Source organism: Bombina bombina, chromosome 3 (genome assembly GCF_027579735.1).
Source record: "Bombina bombina isolate aBomBom1 chromosome 3, aBomBom1.pri, whole genome shotgun sequence".
NCBI lineage: Eukaryota > Metazoa > Chordata > Amphibia > Anura > Bombinatoridae > Bombina > Bombina bombina.
Genome location: NC_069501.1, coordinates 507,431,854 through 507,445,534, shown reverse-complemented (window position 1 = coordinate 507,445,534; position 13,681 = coordinate 507,431,854). Strand labels below are relative to the sequence as shown.

The window sequence follows — 13,681 nt, the reverse complement described above, 5'->3', positions numbered from 1 at the left end:
ATATCAAGAGAATGAAGCAAATTAGATTATATAAGTAAATTAGAAAGTTGTTTAAAATGGTGTTCTCTATCTGAATCATGAAAGAAAAAATTTGGGTTTAATGTCCCTTTAACCCCTTAATGACAACTGACGTACCAGGTACGTCATGCAAAAACTAACTGTTAATGACAATAGACGTACCTGGTACGTCAGTTGTGTAACAGAGTGCTGGAAGTGATCACAATCGCTTCCAGCAGCTCTGAGGGTATTGCAGTGATGCCTCGATATGGAGGCATCCTGCAATACCCCTTTACAAGCCTCCGATGCAGAGAGAGCCACTCTGTGGCCCTCTCTGCACCGGTAGTGATGGTGCCGATGGTGCCTTTGTCCGGTGGAAGGAGGGAGCGTGTGCGCGCGCGTGCACGATGCGCATGCACGGGTGCGCGTGGGCGCGCGTGCACGTGCACATGCGCGCATTAGCCACACTGACACCAATGAAAAAGGAAGGGGAAAAAAAGTTATTTTATTTTTTTTTACATTTAAAAGGATCTGGGAGGGGGTGGGGGTATTGTGGGGGGGGGGGGGGGGGCTGCTACACTACAGAAATAATTAAACATACAAATAAAAGTTATAAATAAAATTAAAATAGTTTGGTTTGTGGGGCCAAACTGGGTACTGGCAGACAGCTGCCAGTACCCAAGATGGCGGTAATTAGGTAGGGGAGAGGGTTAGAGAGCTGGAGGGGGGGGATCAGGGAGGTTGGTGCTAAGGCAGGGGTCCATCACAACTAAAATATTTTATAATTTTTATTTAAAAAAAAAAAAAACTCTTTTATTTAGTACTGGCAGACTTTCTGCCAGTACTTAAGATGGCGGTAACAATTGTGGGGTGGGGGAGGGAAGAGAGCTGTTTGGGAGGGATCAGGGGGTGGGATGTGTCAAGTGGGAGGCTGATCTCTAAAATTAACCCTGCAAGCTCCCTACAAGCTACCTAATTTAACCCCTTCACTTCTGGGCATTATACACGTGTGGTGCGCAGCAGCATTTAGCGGCCTTCTAATTACCAAAAAGCAACGCCAAAGCCATATAAGTCTGCTATTTCTGAACAAAGGGGATCCCAGAGAAGCTTTTACAACAATTTCTGCCATAATAGCAAAAGCTGTTTGTAAATAATTTCAGTGAGAAACCTAAAATTGTGAAAAATGTAAAGGTTTTTTTTTTTTTATTTGCTCGCATTTGGCGGTGAAATGGTGGCATAAAATATACCAAAATGGGCCTAGATCAATACTTGGGGTTGTCTACTACACTACACTAAAGCTAAAATTAACCCTACAAGCTCCCTAATTAACCCCTTCACTCCTGGGCATAAAACATGTGTGGTGCGCAGTGGCATTTAGCGGCCTTCTAATTACCAAAAAGCAACCACAAAGCCATATAAGTCTGTTATTTCTGAAAAAGGGGATCCCAGAGAAGCATTTACAACCATTTGTGCCATAATTGCAGAAGCTGTTTGTAAATAATTTCAGTGGGAAACCTAAAGTTTGTGACAAAATTTGTGAAAAAGTGAACTTTTTTTTTTATCGCATTTGGCGGTGAAATGGTGGCATGAAATATACAAAAATGGGCCTAGATCAATACTTTGGGATGTCTTCTAAAACAAAATATATACATGTCAAGGGATATTCAGGTATTCCTGACAGATATTAGGGTTCCAAAGTAACTAGCGCTAATTTTGAAAAAAAGTGGTTTGGAAATAGCAAAGTGCTACTTGTATTTATTGCCCCATAAATTGCAAAAAAAGCAAAGAACATGTAAACATTGGGTATTTCTAAACTCAGGACAAAATTTATAAGCTATTTAGCATGGGTGTTTTTTGGTGATTGTAGATGTGTAACAGATTTTGGGGGTCAAAGTTAGAAAAAGTGTGTTTTTTTTCCATTTTTTCCTCATATTTTATCATTTTTTTTTAGTAAATTATAAGATATGATGAAAATAATGGTATCTTTAGAAAGTCCATTTAATGACGAGAAAAACGGTATATAATATGTGTGGGTACAGTAAACGAGTAAGAGGAAAATTACAGCTAAACGCAAACACTGCAGAAATGTAAAAATAGCCATTGTCATTAAGGGTAAGAAAATTGAAAAATGGTCCGGTCATTAAGGGGTTAAGAGGTGAAATTACAGGGAGATGGCACGCAATAAATAATGAAAGTATATTGCATAGTTTGTTTACTACACAAAATTACACATTTTATATTACAATCATATACTTTTTTTTAATCCTGTCCCTTTAAGCCTTTTGCACCCTCTTCTCTTTCCAAGCCATTCCAACAGCAACTATGGCCCCCAAAGATATGATGACCAACTCCCACGCAAAGTCAATTTTGAATACCATGAATTCTCTTAGAAAGAGCCACACTTTGTGTGATGTAACACTACGTGTTGACTACAAGGATTTCCCAGCTCACCGTATTGTGCTTGCTGCTTGCAGTGATTACTTCTGTGCCATGTTCACCAGTGAGGTGAGATGTACTAAGAATTTGTTCTCATAAACATTTATAAGTAGAGTAATTAAAGGGACATAATACTTATAGTCCAAATCACTTGAAAGTGATGCAGCATAACTGTAAAAAGCTGACAAGAAAATATCACCTAAACATCTCTATGTAAAAAGGGAAGATGTTTTACCTCAAAATGTCTTTAGCTCACTAGAGTAAGTGCTCTGGTAATGGTTATACTTCTGCTGCTGTCCTGCTGCAAGTTGAAAAGAAAAACATCCAATCTGCTTTATCAGTGCTTTTTCTTTGCTGTAATCTCATGAGGTTTCACTGAAATATCGTGAGATTTCATAGTAAGCTTCCTTAAACTGAACAGGAAAATTACTTGATGCAAATAAAATAAATATACTCAACGCCGTGCTCCCTTCAAATACGATATTCGAGGATGTAGCACTTCAAAAACTCTCTCTTCTTTTTATATCAAGGAAACCTTAAAAAGAATTTAAAAAAGTCCCATAGCATAATACTGTTGCAATATGTTTCAAATGAGTTGATTGAAGCATTTGTACTCACACCTTTGAGAGTTTCAGTAGCTCTAATGTATGGACTCAAATAAAGGAGGATGCCCAGGTTACAGGGGGTTCCACTTTATTAAAACATATTTAAAAATGCTCTAGGGTCAAAAGAGCTCTTACACACAAGAGCATTTGGCAAATAAAAGCTTTGACCATTAATTGGAACTCAGTCCTATATTTGGTTTTGCACTGCTCCGTGTTATGTGTCTGTGTGTGAACAAAGAGTCCATCCTTCCTCGTGACAAAGATGACTACAAAGAAAGGAAAGAAAGGTATTTTGTAAAATTTAAAAAGGAAAGCAGAAAGAAATTTGCAAACCCAATGAGACAACCGGGAGAATTCTTGAGAAAACAATACTTCAGAAACCAATAAGAGGGAAATTATGAAAAATACATTTTTTTTCATTTTGGTGAAAATAGGAATATAATAGAAAAGAAAACAAGAAATCCTCTAATTTTAGCAATAGGAAGAATTATCATAATGATAATAGAAAAACTGATAGAGAAAGCTGGGAAGTAGTGAGGAACCAAAAGAGAAGAGATACACAAAGAAAAAAAAGGAAATATAAAGGAAAATAGGGATACTAAGGAAGAACTCATTGCTCTAAAAAAACTAATTTGAAGCACTGAGTAGTGAAAGTGAGGAAGAAGAACAAAATAATGTTTTTAAACAGAAAGGGAAAAGGAAACTAAACCAAAGCAACACATACACCCCATCCAAAGTAAAAAAAAAAGGGTATAAACGAGGGAGACTATGAAGAACAGAAAATAAAATTAAATGTGTATTTGACATTAGTAGTACATAATTAATAAAACAAAAGGAACAAGTACTTCAGAAAGTGTTACATTTTGCACAAAGCAAACAGATTAACAAATTTGAGACCCATATAGGGATCCAGAAATTTATTAGAAACTTAAAGGGACAGTCTACAATATAATTTTTATTTTTTAAAAAGATAGATAATCCCTTTATTACCCTTTCCCCAGTTTTGCATAACCAACAGTTATATTAATATATTTTTTACCTCTGTGATTACCTTGTATCTAAGCATCTTCTGCTTAGATAGGGGCATCAATATATCTCTGATACATCAAAATATTAGGATTTTCTTCACTGAATACATACTTGTTCTCAAACCAAGACATAATTAAGTTGGCATAGGAAGGGCCATAGAAAACCCCATCACCATATCTACAAGCTTCAGCCGAATTTATCTATGAACATGCAGGCATGCGCTGTAGGCAGTGGTGACTTCATGTGTGATATACCAAGTCAGAGGACATCCAAGCAAAGCAGTGCACGGTTATAATATGCACTGCTATATAGCTCACACAGAAGCTTTAATATATATATCTATATTATATGACTCCTGTAAAGCAGATTCAAGCAGTTGCAGTTAATCAACTCAAGCAACGGGGACACTTTGCTTGAGCAGACCACTTCAGCGCTGTATAAATCTGCACACTGCTTCCTTCTACCTGACATATTTTTCTTTTCTCCCACTTCCACGCCCTCCTCTTTACTTTTGTGGGTCTTACATGGTCTGGAGGATAGAGAGAGGGGGATTCAATCAAAACCTCTTCAGAAAGGTCCAATATCAGTGCAGCTGCTGCTATGACCGGGGGGAGATATTAGCGGAAGCTCTGCTATTACCGTTCATCGTGCCACGCTGTTAGTGGATTTGTACATGTGACTAGTCGCCCCTCTCTATCCTCCAGACACTGTAAGACTCGCAAAAGCAAAGAGTGTTGTGTGGGAATGCGGTAAAAAAAGTCAGGTAGAAGCAGTGTGTAGATTTATACTGTAATGTAGAGAGACCAGAGCTTTAGAGAAGCTATCTGCTAATGTTGCAGCTTCGCCTGAGCTGTTCTACTGCTTGAATCTGAAGTATATTGATAGGAAGAGTTATAATATATACATTCTGGTTGTGCACTTGCAACCAGCATAAGAAATTGAACTGTTTGAGTGTTTGTGCCTGCTCGTGCACTTCATGACATCACTTAGCAGTGGTTGATCCAGGATACTGATAAAGGGGGGTGGGTCATGCAACTACTGTTACAAGTAATGTAAGCTATTTGGGCAGATTTTAAACAATTTATTAAAAATATTTATAAACTATTTTTTCTTTAAATTACTAGTACCTTCTACAAAATGACCATAACACAAAATGTTTTATGGCACTTTAAGCGCTACTTCCTCAAATATTGTATTTGAAGGGTGCACCATGTTGAGTATATTTTATTTTATTTGCATCACGTTTTTTGTTTAAAATTATCAGCACTAATGTGTTTTTTACTTTCACAGTTTATTGTAATAAATAATATGACTGTGCCTGCACATGCCAAATGCACACTCCCTTGCAAGTTCTGGGACTAGCATCCTGATTGGCTGCTTAAAGGCTCTTTACAGTGGGGTGTGAATACTTAAGAAATTTTGAGGTAATATACAGTATACAACAGAAGTGAGTACACCCCAGTGCAATATCACTTAAATGTCAAATGAGTCAAAATTGTATAACCTAACAGTAACTGCATTACGTCTACGTTTTACAGTAGGGTATTTGCTCTTATGTAAAATTAAAAACTAACAGTTTAGATTTACTATATTAAAAATACCGGCCCCAAAGCTGGAAATCAATGCAACAAAAAGTCAGTGCACCTTTAATTATTGACATTCAAATCTATTATTATTTTTTCAATACTTTGAATTCCACCTTTATTTTTGATGAGACTCAATTTTCCATGGCGTGTCGTACAAATTTCTGGAGAGATGTTCTGCCCTTCTTCAGAGATAAAATTTTTCAGCTGCTCTTTGCTGGAGGGGTTGTGTTGCTCTACCATTCTCTTTAAAATACCCCAAAGATGTTCTACTGGATTAAAGTCAGGTGTCATACTTGGCCAGGTCATAGTTCTCACCTATTTCTCCTTTATAAACTCCTTTGTGAATTTGGCAGTGTGCTTTGGATCATTATCATGCTGGAATATTTGTCCTCTGAAAAACTTCTGGAGACTGGGAGTCATCTTGTCAGCCAGTATTTTGGTATATCCCAGGCATTCATGGTGCCATCTATAAATGTCATCTCCCCAACACCTTTTGCAGTCATGCAGCCCCATATAGTCACACTTCCACCTCCATGATTCACTTTTGGGACTATGCATTCACTGTAATAATCCTGACCAGGTTCACACCAAACATGCTGCACCCCATCTGAGCCGAAAAATTATATCTTGGTCTTGGCCATTTTACCAAATAATGTGCTCCCAGTACTCATCAGGCTTTTTATGTTGTTTAGCCAAGTTTAATCTTGCAGTTTTGTGCCGAAGAGCAAGCGTTTTTTCCTTGGATGCTGTCCATAAAAGTTAACATTATGCAATGTCATTTGCACTGTGTGAGCTGTCACAGAAACTCCAATATATTTTCAATATATTCTTTCTAAAGTATTTGTTTTTGATTGTTTATAATAGGAAATACTAAACTTGTCAACTTAGAAATAAAACAATTATTGAATTTAAAGGGACAGTCAATGCCAGAATTTTTGTTGTTTTAAAAGATAGATAATCCCTTAATTACCAATTCCCCAGTTTTGCATAACCAACCCAGTTATAATTATACATGTTTTACCTCTGTAATTACCTTGTATCTAAGCCTCAGCAGACTGCCCCCTTATTTCAGTTATTTTGACAGACTTGCATTTTAGTCAATCAAAGCTGTCTCCATGGTAAATTCACGAGCATGAGCTCAATGTTATCTATATGAAACACATGAACTAATGCCCTCTAGTGGTGAAAAACTATCAAAATGCATTTAGATTAGAGGTGGCCTTCAAGGTATAAGAAATTAGCATATGAACCTCCTAGGTTTAGCTTTCAACTAAGAATACCAAGAGAACAAAGCAAAATTGGTGATAAAAGTAAATTGGAAAGTTGTTTAAAAAAGTTTTTTTTTTGGACTTGACTGTCCCTTTAAGTGATATTACCCAGGGGTGTACTCACTTCTGTTGTATAATGTATCTTCCTTTTTACATAGAGACGTTCAGGTGATATTTTTTCCACTGCTTTTTACAGCTATGCTGAATCACTTCCCTCATGCCATGGGTATCATGTGTATCATGTCCCTTCAAGTAATTGATACTGATGTGCAGAGAATCCCATTTAGCAAACATTCAACAGGATTTGGAAAAGTGTGTATATAGTTTTTTTTCCTTTTTGTTTTTTTTAATGCCTGGATTCTGATATAATGTTAATTTAAACCCACAGCTCTCAGAGAGAGGTAAACCATATGTTGATATTCAGGGACTTACTTCTTCCACCATGGAAATTCTTTTGGATTTTGTGTATACAGAGACTGTTCATGTGACAGTGGAAAATGTGCAGGAGCTGTTGCCTGCTGCCTGCTTACTGCAACTTAAAGGTAAGAAGGGCATATAATTTGCTTTTCAAACCTGTAAGAGCCTCGGTTTGTTAAACAAATAAAGCACACATTGGGTATATATACAAGAAAGGTCTTTGTTGGGCTCCATTTGAAAAAGGTTCACATTAGAACTGAAACGTTATGGGTTAAGGCCCTTTTGTTTAGCACCTGTATGGATTAAAGGCTTATTGTGAAGCATCCGGAGTTGCCTGCTTTTTCCATTTACACAGCATATCCCTCCCTGGCCAGGTTTTGTGTTCTGGGGACCGTTTGTATTTACCTATTCTGCAGAGCACTAGGCAGTTGTGTGGATGGTGTGTGCCACTTTTACTACAAACTTTTTATATATATATATATATATATATATATATATATCCATCCAAATTCCAGCTCTGCCCACCTATTGATAACCGCCTAGGTGCAAAATTGTAATCAATAGTACCAAGCAAAAATTGCATTCTCAGGTCTTTTTAAGGTGAAGTAAACAATTACTTTATTGTAATGTTTTCGGGGATCTAGTCCCCTTCGTCAGCAACTGCTGACGAAGTGTGATGCCTGAGGCAGGCTCTGCAAAATAAGCAATGATTTGGTTGGAACCACAGCTGCTGAGATGCAGGAGTAAATGTTAATTTTGTAGCGCAGAGAACAATGGGAAATTACATCAATTACTAAGATTAGTAATGTGAAGTCCCAAAAATCTCTTATGCAGTTTATTAAATGGTTTGTTTGAAAACATTGAACTATGGCTGCCACCTGTGATAAGATCACTAAAATAATGCAGCAGGTCAACAAGCTCGTCAAACCCATCAGAAAACAGTTACAACAAGTCGTCAGTTTCTGTAATTGGTTGAAAACAGCTTGCAGTAAACATGAGGAGAGTTGTACCTGTAGTGAGCTGGTAGCACAGGGCTCAGAAGAACTGCAGAAACAATCCGGAGGAATCCTGTTTCGCAGCTGAACAGCTGAGAGGTGGCAGACGAGTTGGCGTGTGACGTCACCGCAGGGAAGGAGAGAGAGCTTTGGTCAGACGGAACAGCTGAGAGTTGGCAGCAGCCGAAGGAAATCCTATGAGGGAGATGAGAACTCCGTAGTCTGCGGTGTTGCAGGATGAAAGGGGCTTGTGTAGGAAATGTAACTTAGACAGGAAATAGCTTCAATACCAAGCACTTTGGAAACTGGGGGTTGACCTTAAATAGCGATCCAAAGGAAGATAGATTCTTAAAGGGCCAGATGAGTACTATTTACACAATGTTAAATGGCGTGATTATGAGTGAGCAAATGAATAGAGACATGACAGGATACCCCCCCAAGGAGCATCTCTGCGGCTCATGGATGTGGGCGATCAGGGTTCCTCTGGTAGAAACGGGAGAGAAGTCTGGGAGCAGAAATTTTGGAAGCCGGATCCCAAGAATTGTCCTCTTCTGGGTACCCCTTCCAACGTATGAGATATTGTAATGCACCTCGGAATAGTCTAGAATCCAGTATGGAATGAACCTCATATTCAGTGTTGGGGTCGATGGAAACTTGAGGAAGGACCGGGTGTGAGGTGGAATCCCGGACCGATCGATAAGGTTTCAGAAGAGAAACGTGAAACGTAGGGTGTATTTTGAGTGAATCAGGTAACTGAAGTCTTACTGGATTAACGTTGATAATTTTGACAATAGGGAACAGTCCGATAAATAGAGGAGAAGGTTTCCTTGAAGGAGTCGAGAGGTGCAAGTTTTTTGTGGACAACCATACTAGGTCACCAATCGAGTATTGTGGAGGCACTGTTCGTTTTTTTATCATAATACTGTTTGTAAAGTGTCTTAGCTTCCTCGATGGTATTTCTGACAGCAGTAAAATTTGTTGAGATGGAAGTTGTTAAATCCATAACGTGAGGTGAAGAAGACACGTTATCAGGGAGGATCTGAAAACTAGGATGGTAACCGAGAACCAAGGATTACACTGTTCACTATTCTTGTTTCCAATAAGACCGCTTAGCCCCTCACTTGCTCTAAAGAATTTCCGGAGCTGAAAAGATTGATTGCACACAGAGACTGCAGGATTCAAAGAGGCAGCGGTGCACCGGAGGAAACCAAGGACAGTCTACCTGCTATATCAGATGGGCTAACTTTACAGGCGTATTTTAACTGAAATTCTGTAAGTGCATACTGGCAGAAGTTCTGACCAAGAATCTTGTTGTGAACAGCAGTACAGACGAAGGAATTGTTCAATCCACTGGTACACCTCTCAGTTTGTCCATTGCTTTGTGGATGGTAGGAAGTGGTGAGTCTTTTGTCTAAAGCAAAAACTTTGCAAAATTCAGCCCATAATCTACTGGTGAACTGGGATCCACGGTCTGTGAGTATCTTCTTTGGTAAGCCATGTTGTTTAAAAACGTTGGTGAGAAGAAGTTGGAGAGTCTCAGCAGTGGTAGGCAATTTGTGAAAAGGTATAAGATGGATCATTTTACTGAAGAGATCTACGACAACTAGGATGGTAGTGTTATTGGATGACTTTGGTAAATCAACAATGTAATCCAAGGCAATATCCATCCATGGTCTGGACGGTGTGGTCAGTGGTAAGAGTAAACCATAATTGGCTTGTTTCGTCCTTTTGGAGGTAGTACAGGTCCGACAAGAGTTTATGTACTCGGAGATGTCTGTGGTAATATTCGGCCACCAATAGGATCTCTTCAATAATTCTTAGGTTTTATATATTCCAGAATGACCGTCTAAGGGGGATTCATGAGCTGAATGTAGGAGTAGATTTCTTACTGATGGAGGTATATAAATTTTGTCTTCATAATAGAATAGGGAATTTGATTCCAGATGTAACTTATGTGAGGATTTAGTCGTATCCTTTGATTGTTCTTCCTTAAGGAAGGAAACAGAGTCAATGGTAAGCAAGAGGAAATTCTTTTCAGGGATGACTGATTCTGGAGTAACTGTTTTGGAAGTATTTGTGGGTATGCGTGATAAAGCATCAGCTTTACCGTTTTTCTCTGCTGGTCTATATGTTATGAGGAAATTGAACCTGGAGAAGTATAAGTTCCAGCGTACTTGCCTAGCGGTAAGTGTTTTGGTGGATTCCAGATATTGCAGAATCCGATGGTCTGTATATACGATAGTTGGGAAGCTAGCACCTTCTAGCAAATTACGCCAGTGTTCAAAAGCTGCCTTGATTGCCAGTAATTCCTTATCTCCAATTGGATAATGTATTTCTGGAGTCGTCAGTGATCTTGAGTAGTAGACAACAGGATGTAAGGGATCTGTTAGTTGTTCTCTCTGTGATAGAACTGCCCCTATGGCAAACTCTGAGGCATCCACTTCCAGAATAAATTGTAGATTAGGGTTCGGGAACCGGAGAATGGGTGCTGAGGTAAACTTTTCCCTAAGGATGTTGAAAGCCATTTGGGTGTTGTTAGTCCATTGGAATTTAGTATCTTTTTTCGTGAGATTAGTCAGTGGTTTTGCAAGAGAGGCAAAGTTCTTAATGGACTTTCGGTAAAAATTGGCAAAGCCCATGAACCTTTGCACATCCTTTTTAGTTGTGGGTTTTGGCCAATCTAGGATAGTCTGGATCGTTGTATCATCCATTTGAATCCCTGTATCAGAAATTTGATAACCAATGAAGGATATGCATTGTGAGTTAAAGATACATTTTTCGTCTTTAGCGTACAAAGAGTAACTCCTCAGTCTGGAGAGTACTTGTCTAACATGATTTCTGTGCTCTAAGAGGGTTTTGGAGTATATTAGAATATCATCTAAGTAAATGACTATGAAGATGTCCAGGATGTCTCTGAAGATATCATTAATTAAGTGCTGGAAGGTGGCGGGGGCATTACAGAGGCCGAATGGCATGACGGTGTACTCGTACAACCCGTAACGAGTGCGAAACGCTGTCAGCCATTCGTCTCCAGATCTCATACGGATAAGGTTATATGTCCCCCTTAAGTCCAGCTTGGTGGAAAACTTTGAACCTTCCAATCTCTCAATCAGCTCGGGAATAAGAGGAAGAGAATAGCGATTTTTAAAAGTCACTTTGTTTAGTTGTCTTTAATCAACTATCGGTCTTAATGACCCATCTTTGTTTTTAACAAAGAACATTCCCACTCCAGCTGGTGAGGTGGAGGGTCGAATGAACCCTTTCCTTAGGTTCTCATCAAGGCAACATTTTAAGTGATCAAGCTCTGGTTTCGATAGAGGGAAAATATGGCTGCATGGAATCTCTGCACCTGGTAGGACATCAATAGGGCAATCATATTTGCGATGGGGAGGCAAATTCTCAGATTCTTTCTTACTAAAGACATCTGAGAAATCAAGATATTCCTTGGGTATAATATTCTCAACAGGATCTTGAGTTGGTTGGAGGAGAAGTGTTGGAAAGCATGTTGTAGTGCAATATGGAGAAGTAAATTGTAAAGAGAGAGAAGACCAAGATATGTGTGAGTTCTAAGCCATTGTAAGCCTAATATAAGTGGGAAAGCAGGTGAAGTAATAACATCAAAGGTGATGTATTCCCTATGATGGTCATGTGTTGAAACCAGAAGAGGAACAGTCTCATACAATACTGACCCAGATGATAAAACCTTCCCATCTATGCCCCTTAAAGGAACAGGTGACACTTTTTTTTTACAAGTGGTATTTTATTATCATTAGTGAAACACAAATCAATATAAGAGGCGGATGCCCCTGAATCAAGTTACGTTCACCCGGAGCTGATCCCACTGTAAGACAAGGGGTAATTTACAATAGTTTCTGTTATTAATATCAGCATTTAAGCAGTAATGAAAATTATTATTCTTACCCTTGTTTTGTCGTAGGAGTATGGGGCACACTTTTACAACATGTTCGTCTGAGGCACAGTACATGCACAAGTTTTGTGTGCGTCTTCTGAGTTTCTCTTGGTTACTAAGTGGTCCTTTTGAGGAATGCAATTTCCATGGGTTCACTAGTGGATTTGGGTGTAGTATGTGCAACAGTTGTGTGAATGTGTTTTTTGTTTGTACTATCATAGTAAGACCTTTCATGTTGTCTTTCTCTAAGACGTCTGTCTATGCAAATACTGAGGTTTATAAGTTCCTCAAGAGTAGGAGGCATTTCAGTGCGGGACAACTCGTCTTTAATAGCCTCAGATAAGCCGAGACAAAACTGATTTCTCAGTGATAGGTTATTCCACTGTGTGTCTTTGGCCCACCTCTTGAAATCTGCTATGTTATCCTCAACATCCTTTTTCTTCTGCTTTAGAGACCTCATAGCGTTTTCAGCAGTTATCTGCTTATAGGGATCATTGTACAACTGCCCCAAAGCAGAAGAAAATTAATCTAGGGAGTTGAGGATAGTTAGTTTCAAGGAAGTTGTTTGCCCAACTTCTAGGCTCTGCTCTGAGATAAGAGACTGTGGTCATTACTTTAATCCTGTCATTATGATAGGTGTAAGGCTTTAAAGAAAATAACAAAGACGGGAATTTTTAAAATCCCTAAATTGTTTTCTATCACCATTAAATGTATCTGGGAGGCTGACTTGTGGTTCAGGGAATTGTGTTTTGGTCTCAACAAAATCTTTTATGTATGCTTTCATTGCATCATTTTCAGCTTTTAAAGTATTTAAGCCGTAAGTAAGCAGATCCACTCTTTGGTTAAGGGTCTGCATATGTGAAGTCATCTCAGCTGGGTCCATCGTAATTTTAAGGCTTGGTATTCTATGATGCCTGAGGCAGGCTCTGCAAAACAAGCAATGGTTTGGTTGGAACCACGGCTGCTGAGATGCAGGAGTAAATGTTAATTTTGTGGCGCAGAGAACAATGGGAAATTACATCAATTACTAAGATATGTAATGTGAAGTCCCAAAAACCTCTTATGCAGTTTAGTAAATGCTTTGTTTGAAAACATTGAACTATGGCTGCCACCTGTGATAAGATCACTAAAATAATGCAGCAGGTCAACAAGCTCGTCAAACCCAGGGGGTGTTAACACAGGAGTAATGGTGAGTAGCAAGTTGCAACGTGAATGACAAAACAGAGTGTACAGATTTTCTCATCAGAAAACAGTTACAACAAGAAGTCAGTTTCCGTAATTGGTTGAAAACAGCTTGTAGTAAACATGAGGAGAGTTGTACCTGTAGTGAGCTGGTAGCACAGGGCTCAGAAGAACTGCGGAAACAATCTGGAGGAATCCTGTATCACAGCTGAACAGCTGAGAGGCGGCAGACGAGTTGGCGTGTGACGTCACCGCA

General features: G+C 38.9%; 1 protein-coding gene across 3 annotated transcripts in view; it reads left to right on the top strand.

Annotated features, from left to right (window-relative positions):
* Nucleotides 1-13,681, top strand: part of KLHL12 (kelch like family member 12) — an 89,129-nt gene that overhangs the window by 12,571 nt on the left and 62,877 nt on the right. For all 3 annotated transcript variants that reach the window (XM_053706908.1, XM_053706906.1, XM_053706907.1), the window contains exons 2-3: nt 2,303-2,502; nt 7,310-7,463. In XM_053706908.1, the coding sequence (XP_053562883.1) occupies nt 2,320-2,502; nt 7,310-7,463 (337 nt within the window). In that variant the 5' untranslated portion in view covers nt 2,303-2,319. The remainder of the gene's footprint in view (nt 1-2,302; nt 2,503-7,309; nt 7,464-13,681) is intronic.